At 42.1% G+C, this 26,917-nt stretch overlaps 1 protein-coding gene across 13 annotated transcripts in view; it reads right to left on the reverse strand.

Moving 5' to 3' along the window:
• ADAMTS12 (ADAM metallopeptidase with thrombospondin type 1 motif 12) overlaps positions 1-26,917 on the reverse strand; it is a 268,928-nt gene that overhangs the window by 94,918 nt on the left and 147,093 nt on the right. For all 13 annotated transcript variants that reach the window (XM_039545726.1, XM_039545725.1, XM_039545727.1 and 10 more), the window contains 4 exons: positions 26,350-26,494; positions 20,401-20,493; positions 14,209-14,354; positions 12,930-13,099 (listed from right to left, as the gene is read on the reverse strand). In XM_039545726.1, the coding sequence (XP_039401660.1) occupies positions 12,930-13,099; positions 14,209-14,354; positions 20,401-20,493; positions 26,350-26,494 (554 nt within the window). The remainder of the gene's footprint in view (positions 1-12,929; positions 13,100-14,208; positions 14,355-20,400; positions 20,494-26,349; positions 26,495-26,917) is intronic.

Consider the following 26,917-nt stretch of genomic DNA (forward strand, 5'->3'; position numbering starts at 1 on the left):
TGTACACAAAAGGTAAAAGTTGGTTTTTAAGAGGGATTTGAGTGAAAAGAAGGCAGTGGCTTGGCAAATTGGGATGAAGGAATGCATTCCACTTATAATGGGCAGCATGGAGATAGGAGTATGCAGAGAGTAGATGGAACTGGGCTTTGAAACTGGCATCATTCAAGGAGGTAAGTGGTAGGAGTTAAGGTCTGAGATGTAGACAGGGGTGGAATTATGAAAGGCTTTGATGGCTAGGATGAAAAAAATAATCCCCATTCAATCCTGATCCAGTTGTGAAGTTTGCTAACTGGGGCAATCAATCAATCTCATTTTGACAGCGTTTTTTGTGATATACAAAAGAGGAATGATTTTTATTTTATTTCATTAAATTCATGTAGGAGCTTTCTGCCTGCTGTGGTTAATTTCAGTATCTGGTGCTAAAATAAACGTGGTACTTACTTCTGTCCCCCTCCCCTGCAAGGCACCATTTTTCAATAAAAAGCACCATGTTTTCTAGGAAACAAGGATTCCAGAATTCGATCTAGTCTTTGTCTCCTGCTCTAAACTGACACAGAAATTGTGCAAAACCCCTTTTCTACTTTCAAGCAGTTCCTAATGTGTAGAACAGAAGTTTGACTTCCCAGTGGAGACGTGTATGGGATTGTGTAAAACTCACCATGGTGTCCAATTTCATTTCTGGAAGCACTGAGCATGAAAGAAAGCACAGTGGCAACTGCTGAAAAATGAAACAGCCCTATCGGGCATGAACAGAAAAATTGCCAGTTTGCCTCTGAACTTCACTGAAAATAAAAGCAGTTCCTGCTCCTACCCCACAGTGTCAATTCATTATTCAATAGACAGGCACATTAACTCTAGGAATGATGGAAGTATTAGGCTTTGGTCTTTCACATACAGATACAACTGATAATGGGATGGATCACTGCAGCCATTGAGGAAATTGCCTATTATCTCAGCCACCTTACTAGCCGTTTGTTTTCCAGATTATTATTATGTGTATTACTGTAGTGTCCACAGGCCCTAACCAAGATCAGGGCCCCATTATGCCAGTGTTTCTCAAATGCGACCACCGGGGGCTTTTCTTGTGGCCACAACCTCATGGATAGTGATGGCTGCCAGCAAGCGTTGGGCCTTGCCCCCTCTGGAGACACAAACACTGGGGGAGCAGGCAGCCAGTGAGTTCCCCAGCTTCCTGGGGCAGAGGGGTCAGGATCAGGATCAGCTTTGGCATAGCAGGCAGCAGGCTCCAGCTGCTGGACTTCGGGCTCCATCTCCAGGCTCTGGGGTCTGTCACCCAGGCCCTATCCCCCAGGTGCAAGGCTTCGGGCTCTGGCCCAGTGCTCACCCCCAGTCCCCGCTGCCTCCTCCAGCCCCCCACCCATTCTCCCTATCGCTCCTGTCCCTGCTGCCTTCCTATGCACCATCCCATCCAGGGCTTAATTTGTCCCTTTCCATGCTGGGGCTGAGTAAGTCTGCTGTGAAAAGTGATATCTGTACATTTGTTAATACCACTTTTCATAGTAGACTTGGTAGCTAGCTGGGAGGCTGTGAAAAGTGATATTAACCTACAAGTATCACTTTTCACAACAGCAGACTTACTCGCCAGCAAGTCGTAAAATAAAAAAAGCAACCAGAAAAGCAAAGGAAACAACAACAAAGACAAGAATGTGCAAAGCACCTTATTTGTGTTTCTATTCTGTTTAGCTCCAGTAAAGAATAGAGACAACTGTACATTATTTTTATTATTGAGTCTGCAAAAAAACCCTACACAAATAAATTACAGATTTGGACATGCATATGTGCATATTTATTTGTTTTTCCTAACGTTAATTTAAGTATTTTAGGAAAAATTGTCAGAGCGGCCACCAGCAAAAAAATTTGTTGTGAGAACACCTGTGCTAGACTCTAAGCAGACTTCATAAAAGATAATCATTGTCCCCAAAGATCTTATACTTTAAATAGAGTAGACAAAAGGAAGTACTATTATCCTCCTTTTGTAAATGGGGAACTGAGGCACAAGGAGATTAAGAGACTGTCCAGGTCACACAGAAAATGCACAGAAAAGCCAAATATTTAACCAACATTTCTCAAGGCTCAATCCAGTGATTTAGCCATAAGATCATCTTTTCGCTCAGTAAGAACATGAGCATTGTTCAAAAGAGCATTTTTGTTTAAAGCAATTTTTTGCCTAGGTGAATGTCACTAATTAACAATGACACTTTACCAAAGAAGCTGCCATCTTACGTATTGATAGGCCAGTATATACAGAGATTCTTGTAATCCAAAATATTCATAAAACAACAGATCTGATCTTGAAACATAGGCCTTGATTTTGAAAATACCTTTCCTTTGACTTTCTGTAGTTTTGCCTGAGAAAAAACTCAAGGATCAGGCCTTAAATGTATTCCTTCAAACTGAATGGAGATTGTATCACTGACTTCAATGGGAACAAGACCGAGTCCTTAATACAGAGGCAGAATGGATGTAATGGAATTCCAAGTAAAGGAATCTATTAGGGAAAGTATCTATTTTACTGCAACTAGTTAACAATAAATTAAAAGACAAGAGCTTTCAAAATATTAAGGCTATAAGCAGAAGAGAAGCGGCAATACTGAGAGGTACAACCCAGCCAATATTCCTATTTCAGGTCATAAAAACATCAGAGAGTCTGACTGCCCCTTTCCTATGGAAAAACACAAAGAGGCGGCCCTGGTGGGAGGAAAACTTCATAATGTTTCCTCCAAATCATTTTAGGGGAGATAGGAATCTTCCTCCTCAGAATCTGTGGATCTCAGGGGTTCTGCAGAAGGAATGAGCTATCTGCCAGGAGGTTCTGCTTTCGCTCCTGCAGTAGCGCATCCCATTCTATCGTAGCTCCTCGGCAGCTTGTCTCCAATGGGCACCCAGTGACAACAGTGGGGTTTCTTTGAAAGTAAGCATGGCTTGTTACATAAGGACAAAGCAAAAACTAAGGATGTCAAAATTTAGCCCTGTGGCTTCCCCCTCTCCCAGTTTGTGCACACAGGAATCCCTACTCAGGCAGTGTAAATTGAACTACATGAAGCTAATCAAAGGGAACACAAATTCTTTCTCAATAGCAGAGATAATAAAAAAGGTTTCAATTGTGTCCTTCAGAGTTTACTCCCATTAATTTACATCAAAGTACATCTACACTCTTGAGCTGGAAGTGTAACGTACATGTGCTAATTTTGATCAGATCAGTGCACTAAAAATAACAGTGTAGCCATGGTGGAACAATCAGTGGGACAGGCTAGTCGTCTGAGTAATTGCCTAAGATTGCAGGTGTGATGTTACTCAGGACAGCCAGCCTATTCCACCACCCAGCCTTGCCACGGCTCTACTTCTATTTTTAGTGCACTAGCTTGATCAAAGCTAGCATGTGTATGTCTACCTGAGCAGGAAATTATACCTCCAGTGTAGACATACCCTTAAAAAAAGGATCCATTCTCACCTGGTTAAGTTGGTGTTTGACCAATGTGTGCTGCTGCCTAAAGACAGGATTGCCTTGTTGTCAGAGGATGGAGATGGATGGCAGGAGAGAGATCACGTGATCATTGCCTGTTAGGTTCACTCCCTCTGGGGCACCTGGCATTGGCCACTGTTGGTAGACAGATACTGGGCTAGATGGACCTTTGGTCTGACCCGATACGGCCGTTCTTATGTTCAATATTTTTTCCTACTACACAAGCAGTGATTCTGTGTTTCTGTTGAAATGTTGGTTCCATTGAACTCAATAGGACCAGCATTTGGCTAAGGGAAGGCTGTAGGAGAGAAATCAACCAAACAACCCCTCCCCCACCCTAAGCACCCTGGTCATCAGAAGGGGGCAAAAAAGGGAGAGAGTAAGAAGGCAAGGACGTGCTTTATAACATCAAGCAATCCTTACAACTGAAGTTTCTGGCTGATTTCAAACTAATGGCAATAGAAGGTCCTGACAGATCAGCTCCAGAGAATGTAGCTGTACAGATCTGATCTGAAACACAGACATATTGCCTTCTGAAGACATATGAGATCCGTCACAGTTGAGTTATGTAACCCCTATTCTCCAATATATGAGAGGAGGATAAACAGACAGTTGAGCCCATCACTGTCACGAACTGATTAAATATAATGTATCCATATAGGATTATTTCTCTTTCTAGCCTTTATTCCGTAAACTCAGAGTAGGCTTCACATTGAAATACTGTTCTCCAAGAAACCAAAAGATTTAGACCAATCCCCTGAAGAAAATAAATTAATAAAGTAAGCAAGCCTGAGTATCTCTCCCTTATCACAGCTCGGTAGATTTAATACCATAAAGATAAACATTTTATCCTGGTCTAATTACTTCTGTCACAGCTGCACCAGTCTGCCAGTTTCAAAGAGAACTGTCTGTGGAAAATGACTAAGGCTTTTTTAACTTATTTTTTTCCTTCAGTGTAAGGTCGGATATTCTATATTTGTACTTTTTATATATATAATGCTGGAGAAACTGTAACTACATGCCCAATATTAAGAGAAACTATCTCTGCTGGGTTACACATCTCTCTTCAGATCTTGGAATCATCTGAGCGCGGAACTGAAGGTGGAATTGGATGAATTTTCTCACATACAGATGAAGGCATAAGACTAGTGAACAATCTAACAGTTAGGCAACTATAAGTTCCTTCAGTGTACAGTAATGAACAAGCTGATGCTTTTCAAACCCCGCCTCTAGGCCCCTTTCTTCCTCATGGCCCATGCCCTCTAACCCTCTCAGCAAAACACTTGGGCCATAATTTTCAAACTAGAATTCCTAACGTTAGTCATCTGCAATGGTGTCAACCCCCCACAAACCCAGTGAAGTAAATGAGAGCTACTGAGGTTCAGTGCCTTTTAAAATCAGGTTATTGTGGTTTTTGTTCCTAATTATGGATTTGGGGGCCTAATTTTAGGTCTAAAATCCTCTTTCCAGGCCTATTCAGTTGCTCCAGGATCAGTTATTTTTCCTGAAATTTACTCACTATATTTTTTCTCACTTCAGCCTACACCGAACTAGAGAGGCTACTGCCACAAAATTAATCTGTATCACACAGTACACACTTACTATACCAGGGTTTGCATTGATAGAGTGGAACTGAGTCAGAAGCATTTAGTTTAAAACATGCAATTCAAAAAATAAATAATCAGATGTGAACAAGGATGAGGAAAATAATGTGAAGAAATCTAGATAGTGAGCTTCATATTGTTCAACATCTCCTTTCACAGTAGATCTTATTTATAAATTTACACCCAATAGACACTTTAGTTCTGATCAGTTCTAATTGTAAACATTTTAGGCAAAACCCTCCCACGCTGCAGGGTGAGGAAGAAGACATAGCAGCACTAGTCACAGAGTGCCTCAGTCACAGCAGCAGGGCCGGCTCCAGACCCCAGCGCGCCAAGCAGGCGCGTGGGGCGGCATTGTCGGGGCAGGGCGGCATTTGGCTCCGGCGGACCTTCCGCAGTCATGCCTGCGGGAGGGCGCCCGGGACAAGCGGACCTGCCGCAGGCATGACTGCGGAGGGTCCCCTCTTCCCGCGGCTCGGCTTGAGCTCCCGCAGGCATGCGGAGCTCCCGCAGGCATGCCTGCGGATGCTCCACCGGAGCCGCACCCACCGCAGACACTTCTGCCCCGGCCGCGGGACCGGGGAAGGGCGGCGCAGCACGCCGCCCTGCTTGGGGCGCCGTAATTTATAGAGCCGCCCCTGCACAGCAGCACTAGTCTGCCAGTTTCTGTATTTCATTCAGATGTTGTTTTTGGAAGAGCCGCAACATTCATCCACCATGCAGAGCCCTTCTTGCCCAGCCCTGGTAGTATGGGCAAGAAAACTCCATAAACCTAGTACCACTACATTCACTAGCTTCCTTGCTGGCTCATGAAATTAGCAGCTGGATTTTGCATTTTGTCATCCATCCTTTCTTTCTTCAGCTCCCCTTCCTCCCTCTCTCCTGAATGTCCCTCTGCCTAGGATGACCACACATCCCGTTTTGGACGGGACAGTCCATTTTTTAAGCCCTGTCCGAGCCATCCCAACTATTTTGGCAAAATTAGGCATTTGGCCCATTTGCACTTGCCAACTGATCATCAGTTGGCAAGAGCAAACTGGACAAATGCCCAGCCAAACTTCTTTTTGCCAAAAAAAAAAAAAAAAAAAAAAGGAGTGTGACCCCTAGCAGAGCACGGAGAAACGTGTGGGGGAAGGGAAGGCAAGCAGCAATGCCAGCCCTGCACGAGAGGGAGGGCTCAGGAGAGCGGCTCGGGCCAGGCCAGCCCCACGCAGGCAAGAGGTCTTGGGCCAGTCCCACACGCAGGGAGGAAAGGGGGGCCTTGGGCCGGCCCCTTGTGGTGTCCCGTTTTCCCATTGGGTAAATATGGTCACCCTGATCTCTGCCCCTTCTTTCCTTTTCCTATTTCCTTCCCCATGTTAACTCCCCTCCCTTCCTGCTATTCCCCACACATCCCACCTCTATCTCCATCATTCAATTTAAAATGTGTGTGTGTGTTGAGGGAACTAACATGATTTGGAACCATCAAGTTGTGCATAGTAGCCATGTAACCACGGGATCTCATTACTATTGCTCCCCTCCTCTTTTCCCTCTTACTATTTATGTCTGTTTTCTTACATTAGATTCCAAACTCTTTAAGGCAGAGTCTGTGCCTTCCTCTCTGAATTTGTACAGTGGCTAGCACAGTGGGTCCTCCAACCTAATTAGAACCTGTGGGCACTATAACAAACAAACAAACAAAGAACTATTAATTATTATTATTATTATTCAGAGGGGTAGCCGTGTTAGTCTGGATCTGTAAAAGCAGCAAAGAATCCTGTGGGCTTTCGTGGGTGAATACCCTCTTGCATCCGAAGAAGTGGGTATTCACCCACGAAAGCTCATGCTGCAAAACGTCTGTTAGTCTATAAGGTGCCACAGGATTCTTTGCTGCTATTATTATTATTATTATTATTTATTAATCAATCAATCAGCACAGGAGTCTAGAAGCCCTAAACTGTTTTCTTCACAGATTTAAGGCCAGAAGGAACCATTAGGATCACCTCGTCTCCCTCAACATTTAAAATGCTTCCTTCATAGTGGTGCCTAAAAAAGATGAACCAGAAATCCATAAAGATTCTGGCTCTGGATTTCATCTCACTGACAAAGGATTTCCACAGAAAGCTGCATTTAGTATTTGGGAAAGCTTCATAACAGGAAATGGGGACTTTTTCACTTAAGCCATATATGTCAATGGAGAGCTTTGAAAATACCTGTTGATAAAACAATAAACCAAACTCTTAAGGACAATCCCCTTGGCAACAAGCTAAAATGAGGCTGAAATTCCTTTGAAATGAAAAGAAACTGAATTGGATTAGTCTCATAGTCCTGCCTTTGTAACCTTCGGGAAAGATAAGGGACCAGATATTCATCTGGTGTAAATTGAGACTTAGACTTCAGTGGATCTAGACCAATTTACACCAGCTGAGGATCAGGTCCAAGAAGCCTTGTAACATCAGCACCTATTTCTTTATTTAGAATTTTGTTTTGTTTGGGATCATGCAGTAATTTGGAAGATAAGTAACTAGCGAACTGCCTCATCACCTCTCATCTGATTTTGCACACAAGTCATGAAAGAAATACATGAAATTATCCAGAGAATTGTGTTATAAACCACAGGAGAGCTGACAAACACTCTTGCTTAAGCAATGCACGCAGCAATGAATGTAGTCAAAGTTTCCTGAGTATTCCTTCACATAAAGGTTGTTGCTTGTAACTTTCTCAGAGTTACTTTTTTAGCTGCTGTCACAGCACCTGGTATGTATGTGGCTTACAACTTAGAGGCCATCTCAGGTCAGACTGTCAGAAAATAGTCAGAAAACAAGGCAGACACCCCAAACAGGTGGCATATTCTATCATTAGATTTAACCAAACCAGCAACAAATGTGTGCTCCTGGATCTCTACACTAGCTTACTATGGAGCCACAGACAGTCCCCTCAGACATGCCAGCCTATACTACAACCCAGACAAACTGGACTTCTGTGATGAAAGGTTATTAAAACCAAAGATCACCACATATTAGGTACTTCCTTCCTCAAAGGGCCAGTCACTTACCCCTGAGTCAATGGATGCTCAGGCTCTCACACCAAAGACAACACTGTCAGCCAATTTCTTTAGTAAACTAACTAAAGTTTTATTAGCTAAGAAAAAGAAATGAGAGTTATTTAGAGGTTAAAACAGGTAAAATATGTTACAGGTGAATTTGAGTTTGTACATTCAACATGATAGCAGGGATGTTAAATTTGCTAGTTTTCTGCAAGTCTCTCAGGATTGCCCAAATAGTTTTGGGGGACCTCAGTCCTTTTGTTCAACGTTTCCCCTGTCAGAATTCACCAGTCCAAAGATGGAGCAGGAAAGAGGTGGCCAGGAGCCCTTGTTCTCCCTTTTTTATATCTTGACCATTCTGGCTGGAAAAATCCTTGCTGTGTCATGGGGTCAGGTCAAGCAATTCACTGGCATATGTGCTTTGCCATCAGTTCTTCAGATGAACTGCGAATTTTTGCTTGCAACTTCTGTGTACGTGCCATTTGAGGTGTCTTCGGGAATGACATACAGCAGCTCTCGTTTACAGTTCCTTTGTTATTCCTGAAGAGCTCACCTATGGGTGTTTCTCAGATTCACAGCATGTTTGAGTTACATACATATACCAAAATTTCATGACTCCACATGCACAGTGTCGATATACACATTATAACAAGATAATAATACTCAGCAGATTATAACTTTTTCAGTGATACCTCCCAAGGCATATGCTGTACAAGATTCATCACAATTTTGTGAAAGTGGTGCCCATATTAAAGTAGATAATCATCTTCCCCCTCAGACAGCATCATACCCCCAACACAAAACGGATGTAGGAATGGACACCACTGACACTCCTGAGTACACTTCAGGGTTCCTCCATTCTCAACAATACATCAGCAACTACATTTTCCTTTCCCTTGATATGAACTTTGTCCATGTCAAACTCTTGCAAGGCTAAATGCCAATGGAGTAACCTTGATTTGGTTCCCTTAGCTTTGTGCAGCAAAATCAAAGGGGCCTGGTCACCTAATACAGTGAATTTTTTGTTACACAGATAGGGTTTAAGGTGTTTAACAGCCCAGAATCTGGTGTAGCATTCTTTCTCAATCATGGCATATTTTTGCTCAGTTGGGATCAGTTTTTCGCTTAAGTATGTAATGGGGTGTCTTTTATCCCCTTCTCCATCTTACATTAGTACAGCACCCAAACCAATATTAGAAGCACTCATACACAGCAGGAATGGTTTATTAAAATCAGGACTGACTAAGATGCTCCTTAGACAAAGCATCTTTTATATTTTGGAAGTCTCTCTCAGCTTGTCCAATTTTCCTTTTATAAGGTCTGCGATGGGGGGTCACAATATCATTTACAAACCTACAGTAATAGTTGGCCAGACCAATAAAGGACTGGACCTGCTTTTTTGTTTTAGGGGCAGACCAGCTTTTAACAGCTCTACTTTCAAGGTGTCAGGGTGGACCAGCTCACTGCCCACCTGTGTCCCAGATAAGATACCTCTGCAGCCCCCATTTTGCATTTGGAGACTTTAACAGTGAGGTTGGCTTCTTTTAGCCTTTGCAGCACAACACCTACATCAGGGGTGGGCAAACTATGGCCCAGGGGCCGCATCTGACCCTCTAGATGTTTTAATCTGACCCTTGAGCTCCCGCCAGGGACTTGCCCCACTCTGTGCAGCTCCTGGAAGCAGCGGTGTGTCCCCCCTCCAGCGCCTGTGCATAGGGGCAGCCAGACTCAGTATGGCTCCTCTCTCCCCAGGGCTGTGACACCTAATGGCCAGAGTCAATATGGCTCCCCTTTCCCACAGGACTGCGCGGCTTAGCGGCCAGAGTCAATATAGATGTCCTCTCTCACAGAGCTGTGCGGCCTAGTGACTAGAGTCAATACAGCTGCCCTCCTTACCAGGGATGTGTGGCCTACCAGCCAGAGTCAATACAGCTGCCTTCTCTTGCAAGGCTCTGTAGCCTAGTGGCCAGAGTCAAAACAGCTGTCTTTCTTAGCAGGGCTGTGTGGCCTAATGGCCAGAAGGGGTGGGCTGCCACCAGAAGGATGGTGACCAGGGTAGGGGGCTGGGACCCTCCCTACTCCACCAGGGTCTTGTCAGTGCCAAGCTTATTCACCACTGGATAAGCGGGGATCCAACCAAAACACGTTAACTTATTGTTCAGTTCTACAACCGGACCAATGTCCAGTTCCCCTGGACCACTTCCTACCATGTCTTCAAGTGGCATGATCTCTGGATCTCCTGGGTCGCTGGCCTGTGAAGCTCCCAGTCATTCCACCATCTCCTGGATGTCCGCAGGTAGCAGAGAATCTGTCCGGATCCTGGCGGGTTTGGCCTCTGTGGTCTTGGGCTCCAGCAGCTCCCAGCAGGAGCCTGCAGCATACATCCTCCCTCCTCAGCAGTCAGACCAGACGGGTGGTGTTAACTCCTCCTTGTCCAGTGCGGGACAAGTACACCCCATCACAGGCACCTTACAATGTCTCTAAGTCCTCACGCTTCTGACACAAGTTAGAGCTTCTGCAATAACCCTTCACTGTCTGAAACATATGGGTCTAGTAAAAGTTTCCTTCAGCCTGTCACACATTTTCTCTGTTCCTAGATGACCCGCAAATGGCCCATCATGAGCTAATTGGAGCAAATCTCTCCTATACCTCTCAGGCACAACTATTTGCTTGCAAACTTCACCAGGAAGCTGCCTTTTTCCAGAAGAAGCTTCCCCAAATAATACACCATTCTGAATAAATAAAACTGACCTTTCCTTCCCCAGAAGGGGTCTGATCCTTTGTAGCAATCCTGGTCCGTTCCAAAGTAATATCACTTGAATAAGCCGATACAAATTATTTCTATGTTTCACTTAAACCTGGAACAGTCTCCAGTAGGAAAGAATCCTCAGCTCCTTCCTCAGATGGCAAGCTGCCATTCTCAACAAACAATAGCTCAGGGGAATTCCCCCCATCACCTTCGCACCTCACTGACAGCAGGCAAAGTAGAGGAATCAGATCCATGGTAGTTATAACATTAACCTGATTGGACATAGTTACAATGTCATTACCTATCAAAATATCAGCAGGTAGCAATTCCTAATACCAACCACAATATAATCCTTAAAATTTTCCCACTCAGGTGGATTTTAGCCAGAGGCACTCAGCCAAAGCTAGAAGATTTATACTTCTGCCAGGCAATTTATCTTTTATCACAAAACTTTCTTTAACCAAAGTAATATGAGATGCAGTATCACGTCACCCAGTATATTCAACCCCATTTACTTTTACACTCTTAATTAACTGTTCACTATCGTCCCATGACTCGGTTCTAATATAATTTATGAGGCCATTTTCCTCTCCCACAATTTCCTCTGTGGCTAATGTGGTAGCATTAGCACTTACATTGGTAGCACTGGAACCCACGAAAGGCGTTGTGGGTGCAGGTTGTGAGGTGGTTTTAAGCCTTGAGCAATTTGACTTTATATGGCTAGGGATCCCACCCTCGTTGCAAACAATTGGCTTTCCCGTAGGGTAAGAGGTTTTTAAATCTGGGCTCCCTGGAGATTTTTTAAACACAGTTGGGGTTAGGTTTATTCTTAAATCCTTCCTCCCTTGTAAACTGGAGATTGCACCCCCCTCGAGCCCTTGACTCAACATACTCATCGGCAATTTCTGCTGCCATCAAAACCGTGGAAGGTTTTTTGTCACAAATGGCTGCTTTGACATCATTAGTGACCACCCATAATAACTGCTATTGCATCACCAAATGTAATAGCTTATCAAAGCTGCCATCAGCACCCACTCCTATTTTTTTACATAACTACGCAGTTTATGCACATATTCCACATGAGTTATATTGTTAGACTTTTAAAGATTTCTCAACTTTAAGCAATAAGACTCAGGGGTGATTTTAAACCTTTTCTTACATAGGAAATTGTGAATGGATGTAGTTTCTGTGTCAGTTCCTAAGTGCTTTGGATTTATTGACAAACTCTTTCATAAGATACCTAATCACCCTTATTTTTCCTTGTTCAAACTGAGGAAACCACTTTGATAATGCTTTCTTGGACTACTGCCTGTCCCAACCTTATCTTCAGTAGTATATTTATTCCATGAGTGTGGCAGTAGGTGATATTTAAGAAGTTTATTCATAGCTGCCAAGCATTAAATACACAGTAAATTTGATGACAAATGCTACTGGCAGAAAGTACATCTAAAGTCAAAGCAAAAGTGCCTTTGAGCGTAACGTCTCTAAACAGCTTATTGTTCTTAGGTGAAGGAACAAATAATTTTGGTAATTCTTGCTGGATAGGCTTTTGAAGTCCAGCGCTAACAGTAGAGATAGCTCCTGATCACTAATTGCTTTGGAATTTTTCCAATTTCTACCTAGTTTTTTTTGCTTGTTCGAACTCCCCAGACCCAGTTCCCCACCTGCAGACTCCCTGCTGGTCGGCACTGTGCAGGAGAGGGTAACTGCACTTGATGGCTGCTGCAGCGGTGGAGTGGTGGAAAGAGATGGGCAGGGAGCCTGCCAAGACCATGGACTGCTGCAGTGACAGGACACTGGGAATGAGGTTGCATCTGGGAGTATCGGCCCCTCCTGACCCACTCCCTCTGTGTGAGCCAGGCACCCCTTCTTCCCCCCATGCCCTTCCCTCCCTGAATGCTGGACACCTCCTCGCTCGCTCTTCTCTGTGAGAACGGGTGCGCCCTCCTCCCCTTCCCCCATTCATCACTGAGTGCTGGGCATCCCCTCCCTGCTGTATAGAGGTGTATAGAGGTAGAGGTGTATTTATCTATAAGTGCTCTGAATTTGACTGTGTTAGCTCCTTACCTGTGTTATAAACTGGAATCCACTGGTAGAATTCATTCTTGTAGGGAACTGTGTCAAATTCATTGCATTGCATCTGACGAAAGGTTGGTGTGTCTCGTTGACACGGGAGAATGTTACACATGCGGTAGCGTTTCCTTTCTCCGGTGCAATACTTTCCTCCAAACTGTGGCCTACAAGTAAAGCGTGAAGTTTTGGGTCTTTAGAGTCTGTATGAAAGTTAGGTGTGTTTTATATTAAATAGTACATTCATAACAAGATGCTGAACACTGAAGTCAAATGGGGACTTGACTTCTCAGTAACTTAGGGCAAGTCTACACTTAAAATGCTGCGTCAGCACAGCTGCATCAATGCAGGTGTGCTGCTCTAGCATGATAATGAATCTGCTCCATGCCAACGGGAGAGCTCTCTCCCATCGCAGTAGTTAATTCACCTTCCAAGAGGCAGTAGTTTTCCCACTGACATAGCGCTGTCTACATGGGGGGCTTGGTCAGTATAACTATATCACTCAGGGGTGTGGATTTTTCACACCCCTGAGTGACATTGCTATACCAATATATGTCTGCAGTGTAGACCAGACCTTAGGCACTTTGGAAAATCTGACACATAGTGTTATTTGTTTAAGACAGTAACCTACAGATAGTTCATCATGAGCTCAACCATGTCAGGAACTGATCACTCCTTGGAGTTAGGCGCCTAACTACCTTTGAGGATCTGGGCCCTAAGTGTCTCCGTCCTTTTTGAAAATGAGACACAGGCATTTTTTAAAAAAAAATTGCCCTATACATACCTATTTTACTAGATCCTTAGAATCCATCACCAGGATCTCTGAGACTTAAAACGAAGCTGGTTTAGGATCAAATGTGAGTTGTAAGTACTCATCAGCTCTCAGGAATAGGCCACTAATCTTTACCCTCACATAGTTATTGAGGATATTGCAAATTATACAAAGTAGTATCATTAAAACAATGTTTCTGATGTTTGTACTAATCCTGCAGGTGAAGATTTTGTCTCTCTTGGGTGGAAGTAATTTCCATGGAAGGTAAGAAAGACTGAGAAGCAACATGAAAATTGTAAAAGGCACGGCTGGTGACTTCTAGACAGGGGTGTTTCTATGGGGAGAAGTGGATTCAATGGTTGCCTTGCTGCAATAGCTGTTAATAATATGATGAGAAACAAAAGTGTCCCTATCCTCACAAATACCCATCAGACATCTCAAACACATTGCATTACATACAAAAAGCATTGACAGGGTTGTTGATGAACTGTGCACACAACTTACTCTGGGTTATTGCAGTGTCTTTCTGCGCTTTGAACTCCTGCCCCACATGTCCGTGTGCAATGGGACCAGGAGGACCATGTGCCCCATCCACCGTTTATCATTTCTGGATTCTCTCCCACTGTAATGCACTCTGCATTGAAGCACCACTGAATAATAAAGAAAAAGCAAACACGGGGTCAGAAAATTCTCAATGCAAAAAAAAAAAAATACAGACTGATGAATGCTTAAATTAAAACCTAGTCAGCTGTGTGTGCTGAAAACCATTTAATCAGCTTTGTTGGTCTAAAGATGACCTAGAACAGTGGTTCTCAACCAGGGGTACATGTACCCCTGGGGGTACATAGAGGTCTTCCGGGGGTACATCAACGCATCTAGATATTTGCCTTGTTTTACAACAAGCTACATAAAAAGCACTAGTGAAGTCAGTACAAATTAAAATTTCATACAGACAATGACTTGTTTATAGTGCTCTATATACTATGCACTGAAATGTATGTGTAATATTTATATTCCAGTATACATTTATTTTATAATCATATGATACAATCAGAAAGTGAGCAATTTTTCAGTAATAGTGTGCTGTGACACTTATGTATTTTTATGTCTGATTTTGTAAGCAGGTTGTTTTTAAGTGAGGCGAAACTTGGGGTATGCAAGACAAATCAGACTCCTGAAAGGGGTACAACAGTTGGGAAAGGTTGAGAACCACAGACTTAGAAGAGGTAAAATCCCCTCATCCTGTCACAGACTACGTCAAGCAACATTTCCTCAGCAAAATTCTATTGATAACTGTTGGTCATGACTAAACGATTTGGCAGTTCCTTCAGACTTTAAACTCTATGACTCTCAATGTCATTCATATTTTGTATGCATCTATTGCTAGAAACGTAGGCATCTTCCATCTGTATTCTGCTGGAGATGGAATGGAAAAGTCCTTCAGTTAGAGGCCTATGGTGATAGGTCACTGAAAGGAAGTGTGTGATGAGATGAGATGTGTTCAAATTCAGAGACATAAATGGTGGTGTAAGATACATTTATGTGCACCATTTGTAACATGGCACAGCTAACCAACAGAAGGTGCTGTAGTAGGAAAAGAAACCAAAAGAGAATGTACAAAGTGTAAAATAAAGCAGCTCGTCTCTTCCCACACACAAGGTCAAATTCTGATCTAAATTACACTAGTACAAACCCAGAGTAATCTCACTTAAATTCTGCTTCATCCACTGTACACCCTGCATATAAATAACCGTCACGGGTTTTGGCATACACAGAATAATAAGTAGTAGAAGCTATTTATCCAAAGGCTCAGAAAAACGTGTATGATACTATACTGTATTATTTAAGAAATAGTAAATGATCATGTATTTAAAGACTGTGGTTCAGATTTTCATCAGACGGAAGTCAGCATAATTCCACTGACTTTAACAGCCCTAAACCAGTTTACACTAGCTGAAGATCTAATCCACTGCATCTCAATGCGTATGCACGAAAGCAGACAGCTCAACTGTGCAAAATTAATATAGTTAACAGTTTTTTATGGACAGAAATGATGTTACATAGGTATTGTCAGAATCATATAAATAGGGCAATAGTTAATAACTACTCTTTGCAGGTAAAACTAAGTTTTTAATACATACCGTACGTATTTTCCCCCAAAAGCATTTTACAAACTTAAAACTAATACGAAATTATCCTAGGATAATTTCATCTTCCACTGATAGGCAACCACCTCTGAGATGACATGGAAGCAGAGTACCATATCCAAATGAAATCTCAGGGGGAATTTAGGTGCGCACAGGGCAATTACCTGAGCTGGAATTTGGCCATAACACTGTGGTTAACATAATTTTTCTTACAAAAAATGCCATGTTAACTTTAATGACCTCAGCCTTGGCTTTTCTGTTCTATTAGGGTCCCATAATTTGTTCATCACTGTACTACTTGAGGCCCTTCCAGTAGAGCATAAGCAATGTGACTGACATCTATCACATGTTCACTCGTTCGCCCAGCGTTTGCAGGCCATCTCTGCCAGGCTTCAGGGGTGCAGAGGAGTCTCAGAGAGGAGCCAATGCAGTGCTAGGGTCCAGGTGGTTGAAACCAACAAAACTCCCACATACCCACTCCAGGGTGGGAGGATGAGGAGAAAAAATTACAAGTCACTGCTGTGCAAAAAGGAATCAAAATTAACGTTATATAACAAAATGGTTGGGAGAAACTGAGCTGCTGCCTTCTTACACTGCTGGAGGCAGAAAATCTGGTGGCCTGAACTGAAGAGTGGGGCTTAATCCTGGAGCCTCCGGCAACAACTTTGGAGCCCCTCTGAATTCCACAGGTGGGAGGTATTGCCCATTGGTGGTGACTGAGGAGATATTCTGTGCAACAGAATTGACTTGAAATGAAACAAACATAATTTCTGTTCAATTAAATTATAGACAATGTACAGCTCCTGTAGTTGCTTTATATAAGTAATTAAACAATAGAAAGTACTGTCCCTGTATCTTTCAATCCCCTTTTCTCTCTATGAAGATGTCTAGCTAGTTCAGATTCAGTATTTATTCTGATAGCCTTAGTTTTTATTCTACAAGCCACTGAACTTAGTTGACAACTTGTTCCACGTGTTTACGATACTTTGATTTAAATAATCCAATGAATTCTAGGTTCTTTACGGATCTGAAAGATTTCCCCTGGTGTCCACCATAGAAAGACCACCCCGATCACAACAAACAATAGTCCCAGGACATTTTTATATTCTTTCTCCTCCCCTCTCCTCAGCAGTGCTTCCCATCCATTTAGATTAGATCCTCAGCCTTCCCATTGAAATTATCTGCATGAACCCACTATTCCCTCAACCTTTCCTTCTTTTCCCTACGTTGTTTCCAAATCCCTACTTTTGAAGAAAACCCTCTCTCCTGTCATCACCTGCTCCAATCCACTACTATTCCAGCAATCATTAGCCCTGCACTGATTCATGCTGTTATGCTACCCTGACTTAGAGGCATCCTAGAGTGAATTTTGCCACTGGCAAATCACCATGCAGTACCAAGGAGCTGAGTCAGCATTTGGTTATTTTCCCCTGCCAATGGAGGATTTTGCCCTACAGGGTATTTAGTGGTGCTTTGAACTGCAAATATCCCACCACACTGTTCACCACTTCCTCTGAGCTAAATAACTGCACATCATCACTCAACAACAACGTCAGCTAAATAACTGATCATCATCTCACTGGTCAGGAAAACTTTCCTGATATTCTGCTTTTAAATTCTCCCTTTCCTTCATTTCATTCCACTCCTCTTAATTTAAATTGCAGTTTCATTCTATGAGTCCTAACATTGAACCTCTGAACAAAGGTTTCCTGTTGAACCCATACTGTGAGCCAGACTGTGGTGCCTTGGTGGGGTCCTGCTTCATCAAAACCATTGACCTGCCTGAACAGTAACACCAGCTGGGTCAAAACTGAATATCTTTCATGGAATGTGTTATGAGCAGGGGGACTGTAAACTTTGAGGGCTTGTCTACACATGAAAGTCATTCCAGAATAAGGTAGGTTGCAAATGTAAAGTGGAATAACTATTTGGGAATAACTGTGTAGAAAACCCCTTACGAGCAGTCTGAAGGGGCTGCAGGGGGAATGACCCACTTTGCCACAGAACCACAGGGCACTGACTTGTTCAGGTAATGAGACTTTAGTAACGGAGAGGAAATGGATTTATCTCATGAAATCCCGATTAAGGACATAATCCTGAGAGGATCGGCGCACTCATGGCTCCCACTGAAGTGCCTGTCATGTTTTAGGATTGAACCCCCAAACCATTTAATAGCCATGCATTTCAAATCTTCCTTTACAAGACAGCTAGCGCAATAATTACAACACTAGGGAAATTTCACCAGTATGGAGTCTGAGGATGGTGCTTCGGGTTCCAGCAACGCGACAAATTCAGAACAAGACTCAGGTGCCTGACTCCCTTAGCGAGCAGAGGCTGTGGACGGCATTAAGAAGTACTGAGGTCATACCTTACAGTCCCTGTGAACTAGGAAGTTGAGCTCCTGCTGGCTAGCAAGAGGCATGGATTGAAAAGAAAGCTATTAGTCCTCTCAGTTGGAAGAAAAACAGTAAAGTAATGATAACAAAAGCAAGCGGAAAAAGGTCAGGGTTTAAGATTAATAACAGAGAAAAATGTTACTATGAGTGAACTCCATTAAGCCATAGAAAATATGAAAAGCTGGAGGCTGAAAAACTCAGCAAAACAAAGGTATGAGACATCTCTCAGGATGTCACTTAGTTTAATCTGGAACAAATGAAAAAACCTGTTATGTCACAATTAGGGCTGTCAAGCGATTAATTTAAATATTTTTGGATGTTTTCTACATTTTCAAATCTATTGATTTCAATTACAACACAGAATACGAAGTGTACAGTGCTCACTTTATATTTATTTTTATTACAAATATTTGCACTGTAAAAACAAAAGAAATAGTATATTTCAATTCACCTAATACAAGTACTGTAGTGCAATCTCTTTGTAATGAAAGTTGAACTTACAAATGTAGAATTATGTACAAAAAACAACTGCATTCAAAAATAAAACAACATAAAACTTAAGAATCTACAAGTCTACTCAGTCCTATTTTAGCCAATCACTCAGATAAACAAGTTTGGTTACAATTTGCAGGAGATAATGCTGCTCACGTCTTGTTTACAATGTCACCTGAAAGTGAGAACAGGCATTCACATGGCACTGTTGTAGCTGGCATCACCAGATATTTACATGCCAGATGTGCAAAAGACTCATATGTCCCTCCATGCTTCAACCACCATTCCAGAATATATGCATCCATGCTGATGACGGGTTCTGCTCACTAATGATCCAAAGCAGAGCGGACCGATGCATGTTCATTTTCATCATCTGAGTCAGATGCCAGAAGCAGAAGAAGGTTGATTTTCTTTTTTGGTGGTTCAGGTTCTGTAGTTTCGGCATCAGAGTGTTGCTCTTTTAAGACATCTAAAAGCATTCTCTACACCTCATCCCTCTCAGATTTTGAAAGGCACTTCAGATTCTTAAACCTTGGGTAGAGTGCTGTAGCTATCCCTAGAAATCTCACATTGGTACCTTTGCGTTTTGTCAAATCTGCTGTTAAAGTGTTCTTAAAACTAACATATCCTGGGTCACCATCCACGACTGCTATAACATGAAATATACAGGTGAGTCTCATCTTACGCTGGGGGTTACATTCCGCATAAAGCAAAAATCATTTATAGTCAAAATTACATTGAGTGTAATGGTGGGCGGAATTGCCCACACTACAGGTACAGTATTTAAATTGTTATTTTTCTCTTTTGTTGTTGTTTTTTTTTGTTTTTTGCTGACCGCGCAAAACTGAATTCACGCATGTTAAATGCACGTAAGATGAGACTCGCCTGTATGGCAGAATGTGGGTAAAACAGAACTGGAGACATACAATTCTCCCCCAAGGAGTTCAGTCACAAATTTAAGTAAGGTGGTTTTTTTTTTTTTTAACGAGCATGTCTTCTGGCATGGTGATCAAAGCATGAAGGGGCATATGAACGTTTAGCGTATCTGGCACGTAAATATCTTGCAATGCCAGCTACAGAAGTGCCATGCGTGAATGCCTGTTCTCACTTTCAAGTGACATTGTAAATAAGAAGCAGTCAGAAATATCTCCTGTAAATGTAAACAAACTTTTTTGTCTTAGCAACTGGCTGAACAAGAAGGAGGACTGAGTGGACTTGTAAGCTCTGAAGTTTTACTTTGTCTTGTTTTTGAGTGTAGTTCTGCAACAAAAAAAAAATCTACATTTGTAAGTTACACTTTCATGATAAAGAGATGGCACTACAGTACTTGTATGAGGTGAACTGAAAAATACTATTTCTTTTGTTTATCATTTTTATAGTGCAAATATTTGTAATAAAAATAATAATATAAAGTGAGCACTGTACACTTTGTATTCTGTGTTGTAATAGAAATCAATATATTAGAAAAACATCCCAAAATATTTAATAAATTTCAATTGGGGTTTTATTGTTTAACAGTACAATTAATTGCGAATTTTTTTTTAATCACCATTAATTTTTTTTGAGTTAATCGTGTGAGTTAACTGCAATTAAATCAACAGCCCTAGTAACAATTTATATTTTCTGATCTTAATTTTTATACAAGAGAAGCCCATAATCACCTTCTTTTCTCCACATCTAGTTCCATCTGCGGCAGCATCCAGTTTTGAGCGGCAGGAACCTTTCACTGAGCACCAGAGTGTCTGGCAAATATTCTGTAAGAAAGAGAACAGACAGCAGCTGCCTTCAGAAGAGTTGAACTCCAAGGCCACAATTTTCAAAAGTCATTAACAATTTGTTTTGAAAAGTCACCCCACCGTCAACCTCAGCCTGGACCAATCTACACGGGAGGTCCACTTCCTAGACACCATGGTGCAAATAAGTGATGGTCACATTAACACCACCCTATACCGAAAACTTATCGACCGCTATGCCTACCTTCATGCCTCCAGCTTCCATCCCGGGCACACAACACGATCCATTGTCTACAGCCAAGCACTGAGGTACAACCGCATCTGCTCTAACCCCTCAGACAGAGACCAACACCTACAAAATCTCCACCAAGCAGTCTCAAAACTACAGTACCCGCACGAAGAAATAAGGAAACAGATCAACAGAGCCAGATGTGTACCCAGAAGCCTCCTACTGCAAGACAAACCCAAGAAAGAAACCAACAGGATTCCATTGGCCATCACATACAGTCCCCAGCTAAAACCCCTCCAATGCATCATCAGGGATCTACAATCCATCCTGGACAATGATCCCACACTTTCACAGGCCTTGGGTGGCAGGCCAGTCCTCGCCCACAGACAACCTGCCAACCTGAAGCATATTCTCACCAGTAACTGCACACCGCACCATAGTAACTCTAGCTCAGGAACCAATCCATGCAAGTGGAAGAAGTGGAAGATTGGACAAATAACCAGGGAGGAGTATAAAAGTATTGCTCAGGCATGCAGGTGTGAAATTAGGAAGACCAAATCACACTTGGAGTTGCAGCTAGCCGGAGATGTTAGGAGTAACAAGAAGGGTTTCTTTAGGTATGTTAGCAACAGGAAGAAAGTCAAGGAAAGTGTGGGCCCCTTGCTGAATGAGGGAGGGAACCTAGTGACGGAGGATGTGGAGAAAGCTAGTGTACTCAATGCTTTTTTTGCCTCTGTCTTCACAGACAAGGTCAGCTCCCAGACAGCTGCACTCTGCAGCACGGTATGGGGAGGAGGTGACCAGCTCTCTGTGGAGAAAGAAGTAGTTCGGGACTATTTAGGAAAGCTGGACGAGCACAAGTCCATGGGGCCGGATGCGCTGCATCCGAGGGTGCTAAAGGAGTTGGCCGATGAGATTGCAGAGCCATTGGCCATTATCTTTGAAAAATCATGGCGATCGGGGGAGGTCCCGGACGACTGGAAAAAAGCTAATGTAGTGCCCATCTTTAAAAAAGGGAAGAAGAAAGATCCAGGGAACTACAGGCCAGTCAGTCTCACCTCAGTCCCTGGAAAAATCATGGAACAGGTCCTCAAGGAATCAATCCTGAACCACTTAAAGGAGGGGAAAGTGATCAGGAACAGTCAGCATGGATTCACCAAGGGCAAGTCATGCCTGACTAACCTAATTGCCTTCTATGATGAGATAACCGGCTCTGTGGATGAGGGGAAAGCACTGGATGTGCTATTTCTGGACTTTAGCAAAGCTTTTGATACAGTCTCCCACAGTATTCTTGCCAGCAAGTTAAAGAAGTATGGGCTGGATGAATGGACGGTAAGGTGGATAGAAAACTGGCTAGATGGTCGGGCTCAACAGGTAGTGATCAATGGTTCCATGTCTAGTTGGCAGCCGGTATCAAGTGGAGTGCTCCAAGGGTCGGTGCTGGGGCCGGTTTTATTCAATATCTTCATTAACGATCTGGAGGATGGTGTGGACTGCACCCTTAGCAAGTTTGCAGATGACACTAAACTGGGAGGAGTGGTTGATACGCTGGAGGGTAGGGATAGGATACAGAGGGACCTAGACAAATTAGAGGATTGGGCCAAAAGAAATATGATGAGGTTCAACAAGGACAAGTGCAGAGTCCTGCACTTAGGATGGAAGAATCCCATGCACTGTTACAGACTAGGGACCGAATGGCTGGGCAGCAGTTCTGCAGAAAAGGACCTAGGGGTTACGGTGGACAAAAAGCTGAATATGAGTCAACAGTGTGCCCTTGTTGCCAAGAAGGCTAATGGCATTTTGGGTTGTATAAGTAGGGGCATTTCCAGCAGATCAAGGGATGTGATCATTCCCCTCTACTCAGCACTGGTGAGGCCTCATCTGGAGCACTGTGTCCAGTTTTGGGCCCCCACTACAAGAAGGATGTGGATAAATTGGAGAGAGTCCAGCGGAGGGCAACAAAAATGATTAGGGGGTTGGAGCACATGACTTATGAGGAGAGGCTGAGGGAACTGGGATTGTTTAGTCTGCAAAAGAGAAGAATGAGGGGGGATTTGATAGCTGCTTTCAACTACCTGAAAGGGGGTTCCAAAGAGGATGGATCTAGACTGTTCTCAGTGGTAGAAGATGACAGAACAAGGAGTAATGGTCTCAAGTTGCAGAGGGGGAGGTTTAGGTTGGACATTAGGAAAAACTTTTTCACTAGTAGGGTGGTGAAGAACTGGAATGGGTTACCTAGGGAGGTAGTGGAATCTCCTTCCTTAGAGGTTTTTAAGGTCAGGCTTGACAAAGCCCTGGCTGGGATGATTTAGTTGGGTGTGGTCCTGCTTTGAGCAGGGGGTTGGACTAGATGACCTCCTGAGGTCCCTTCCAACCCTGAGATTCTATGATTCTATGAACTGCTAGAACAGGGCCTCATCCTCCCTGATTGAACTAACCTCATTATCTCTAGCTTGCTTCTTGCTTGCATATATATACCTGCCCCTGGAAATTTCCACTACTTGCATCCGACGAAGTGGGTATTCACCCACGAAAGCTCATGCTGCAAAACGTCTGTTAGTCTATAAGGTGCCACAGGATTCTTTGCTGCTTTTACAGATCCAGACTAACATGGCTACCCCTCTGATACTTAACAATTTTTGGGTATCTCAATTTGAGATACCTTTTAGGGGCTTGACTTTCAGAGGTCAGGATGCTTAGATCTTTTTGAAAGCTAGGCCCCTTTAAAGTTACCTCAAAATCAGATACTCCAAATCTCTAGTCACTGTTTAAAATTTTAGCCACAGAACAACTTTAAATTTACTCCTCATTAGTGTGTTGTCATAGATCTGTGCACAAATACAAAACTGTGAATATATTGTATCCAGCTGACAGAATTCAAGTTCTCTTGAGAGTTTAAAAGTTCTCCCTATTGTCTGAACTGACATACCTCCCAAGCACCCACTGTTCATTGGAAAAATTTCTTTACAAAGCTTCAGAAGCAGCCTCAAGAGGGGAAAACATACCATGGCCACCTGAGTGTGTTTTCTCTTCATTAATCATGCTGTTGGAAGTATGTTTGACTTCTCCTTACAAGTGTCTCACCTTATTGACAGAATATTATTGCTGCCGTACCTACAAGCCAAATCCCCAAGTCTTCACTCAGTCTTAATCAGACAAGCACCTATACATTTCAGTGGGTATTCACCTATAAAAAGACTGTTTACAAAATAAGTTAGGACCTCAGGATTGGCTGGTAATTCTGCTTTTAGAATTAGGTTTCTTTGCACTATACATTTTTAATTGCTGCCTAATGCTGTAATTTAGATTTAATCCTATGCACCTCAATTTTCATCCCTTTTTGGTTTTGCTATATTGTAGGTTTTTTCTTCCTATTGTACATTAAGCAATTTATAGTGTGTGTGTGTGCACGTATATATATAACTTTATACAAACACAAACACACACACACACACACACACACGTTACTATTTAAAATTAAAAATGGGCTTTAAGAGGCAAAATCTGGATGTAGTTCAGGAGTTTAAACCTCCCAGCATCCGGATTTATTTGAAATTTGTATCTAGGGTTTTGGTTCAGCCTTTCATAGACATAGGGTCAGATCATCAAAACAGATCAGCATCAACTATTGGGGACCAATTTTCAAGAAAGCTCAGTTCCTATTTTGGCACTTAAATAATGGCTAGATTTTCCAAAGGACTCAGCACTTACCAGTTACCATTGTGACACTCATGACACCCAACACGACAAGTACTTTTGAAAATCTGACCCATAGGGCCTACCAGCCACATTCAAATATGAATTCGGATTCCAAAGTTTGGATCTTGAGTTTTGGCCTCTCTCTGTTTAAATCATTCACAAAGTGTCCGTTTCAAGTGAGTTGCTTGTTACTTATCATGTGTGTTGTTTGTGGGCTCCTATTATGATCACATAGTTAGAGCACTGGGAAAGAAAGATGATGACAGAGAACTGCTCAAAGTATTCTAAAATCTTCACTCAAAGCCTGGTACTCTGAGGCTATATTATTATTGCTCTTTGAATTGATTTTAGGTGAAGCAAACCATGTCAGTGGCTGCACTGAAGTTCCCTATTTATTATTCAGTACTAGCATTGTTTAGAGCAGGGGTTCCCAACTGTGGGCCCTGGCCCAAAGGTGGGCTGTGACAGTCCTGCGGGGTCTGCCAGCGCAACTGCATTTGCCAGTCAAGCTCTTAGTAAATCTTTAACTCCACGTGACTCATGTAATCCAAGTCAAAGCTATATAAATGAAGTGTTTTGAGCTGTTTATGTTGGACAGAGTATAGAAAAAAAAATTGATTTTTTAAAAAACAAGCTGCAATATGTCAAGTTTAATTCTCACGAGTACAGTGGTGCATTTCACTGCAAAATAACCTAGCAACGTATGCACAGTCCACCGTTTACAACTGTAAAAAACGGCAAGCAGTATTTCAATCGGACAGGGATCGATTTATTTTTCAAAAACAAGAAGGGTGCACTGGTGAAGAAGATAATGAAAGTCCCAGACCATCTACAGGAACATGAAATGAGCCAGTCAAAAAAAAAATAAAGGAAGTGGTAAGAATATATGATAAAACATACTTGAAGTTTGGATTCTCCTTTACTGGATCATCTGAGTACCCGTTGCCTCAGTGTAGTATAAAATAACTGTTATTTTACATTTTTATTTAGAATATTCAATTCTTTTCTAATAAATACAGATTAGGGTTGGGTCTTTACTTACACAGCTCAGAAATGCAGATTTTACACTAAAAAAATTGAAAATGCAATATAGTGTTCAAAGCTGGACATCTATTGTGTTTTAAAGTCAACAAATAATAACACGTGTTTAACAATTTTGTTAACATTGTTGCATTGCTTATTGTTCAGTTTTATACATTTATACATTGTGTTTTCTATGTCTGAATGCCACATTTTGCTCTCAACATTTTTTTTAAGTGCAGCTTTACTAAAACTGTTTGGTTTCAAAGATCTTGAAGCATATCTTTGAGTACATATTGCTAGGAATTTCTATCATTACACATGGTTACATTAAAATGAAAAGGAAAACAACACTGTTTATTTACTGTGTTATAGTTTATGTGTATGTAATAATTAAAAATAATAATTTACCTAAAGAAGTGTTAATAGTGGGCTATAATATTGTACCCCCGCCCTGAACAATCTGGCCCATAACAAAAGTGGGCAAACGTACGACATACAGGGACAAATACTACTCTGAGATTTGTTCAGGTGGCTCTCACAGAAGTTGAGCAAGTGTATCTAACTGAAGAATTTGGCCAAATGACAGCTAATGGGATGCAGGCTTCAAAATACTTAACTTACTTTTGAAAATAACTTCTAAGTCATAAAGACACTTTATAATTTTACCCAAGATTTATAATGTACGTTTAAAAATGAAACCACTTCACCACTGAACTGCAGTCACCTGTGCATGAAAGATAGTCACCATTCAGTAATACACAAGACCACTACAAAACAATTTAGGATAGCCATATTCATTTGAAACTGGAGAAGAATTTTACGTAGGCAGAATATAATTTCCCCAAACTGGAATTGAGTCAGGTCACAAGAAGAATTAAAAGCTTAAATTCTTATTAGTAAAATAGATTAAAACAAATAGCACTTACATCCACCTCTTCACAGAAAGTAGCAGTGGGGCCGTACTGCAGCTGGCACTGGTGATGTACATCATAGATAACTCCTGGGGCAATGAGTGGTGACTTTAAATCTTTCTTTTTTGGGATATCATCTAGACAGAATCCCCATCCTCGGCTAAAGGTGAAAATTGGAAACCAGACAAATGTGCTTTTAATTTTAATTTTGAATTTTTTTCATAATTCACCTGTAAATTTCTAATCATTAATGGCACTTTCCCATGTGGTCTTTAGGAAACAACACTTCCAGATTCTAAGTCGGGCATGGGGAATTTAGCAAATAACTTATTTCCAATAATGTTTTAGGAACCTCAGATAAGAGCAAAAGTACTTAAAAAAATCTGGGAGTACCTGCCATGCAGGAGCAGCCTGGGTATTAATATCTGGTATCTTTACCCCCCATGGCATATAGAAGGGGCCCTGAAGACTGCAAAGGCAACAGAACGTGTGTGGTTCTCCTTTGTGGTATATCATGACTCCTGTGACCTCCGCAGCTCTTTCCTTCTCCTGTGAATTATAAAGAAGGGCCCTGCAGCAGCTC

This window comes from Mauremys reevesii, linkage group 6 (genome assembly GCF_016161935.1).
Source record: "Mauremys reevesii isolate NIE-2019 linkage group 6, ASM1616193v1, whole genome shotgun sequence".
NCBI lineage: Eukaryota > Metazoa > Chordata > Testudines > Geoemydidae > Mauremys > Mauremys reevesii.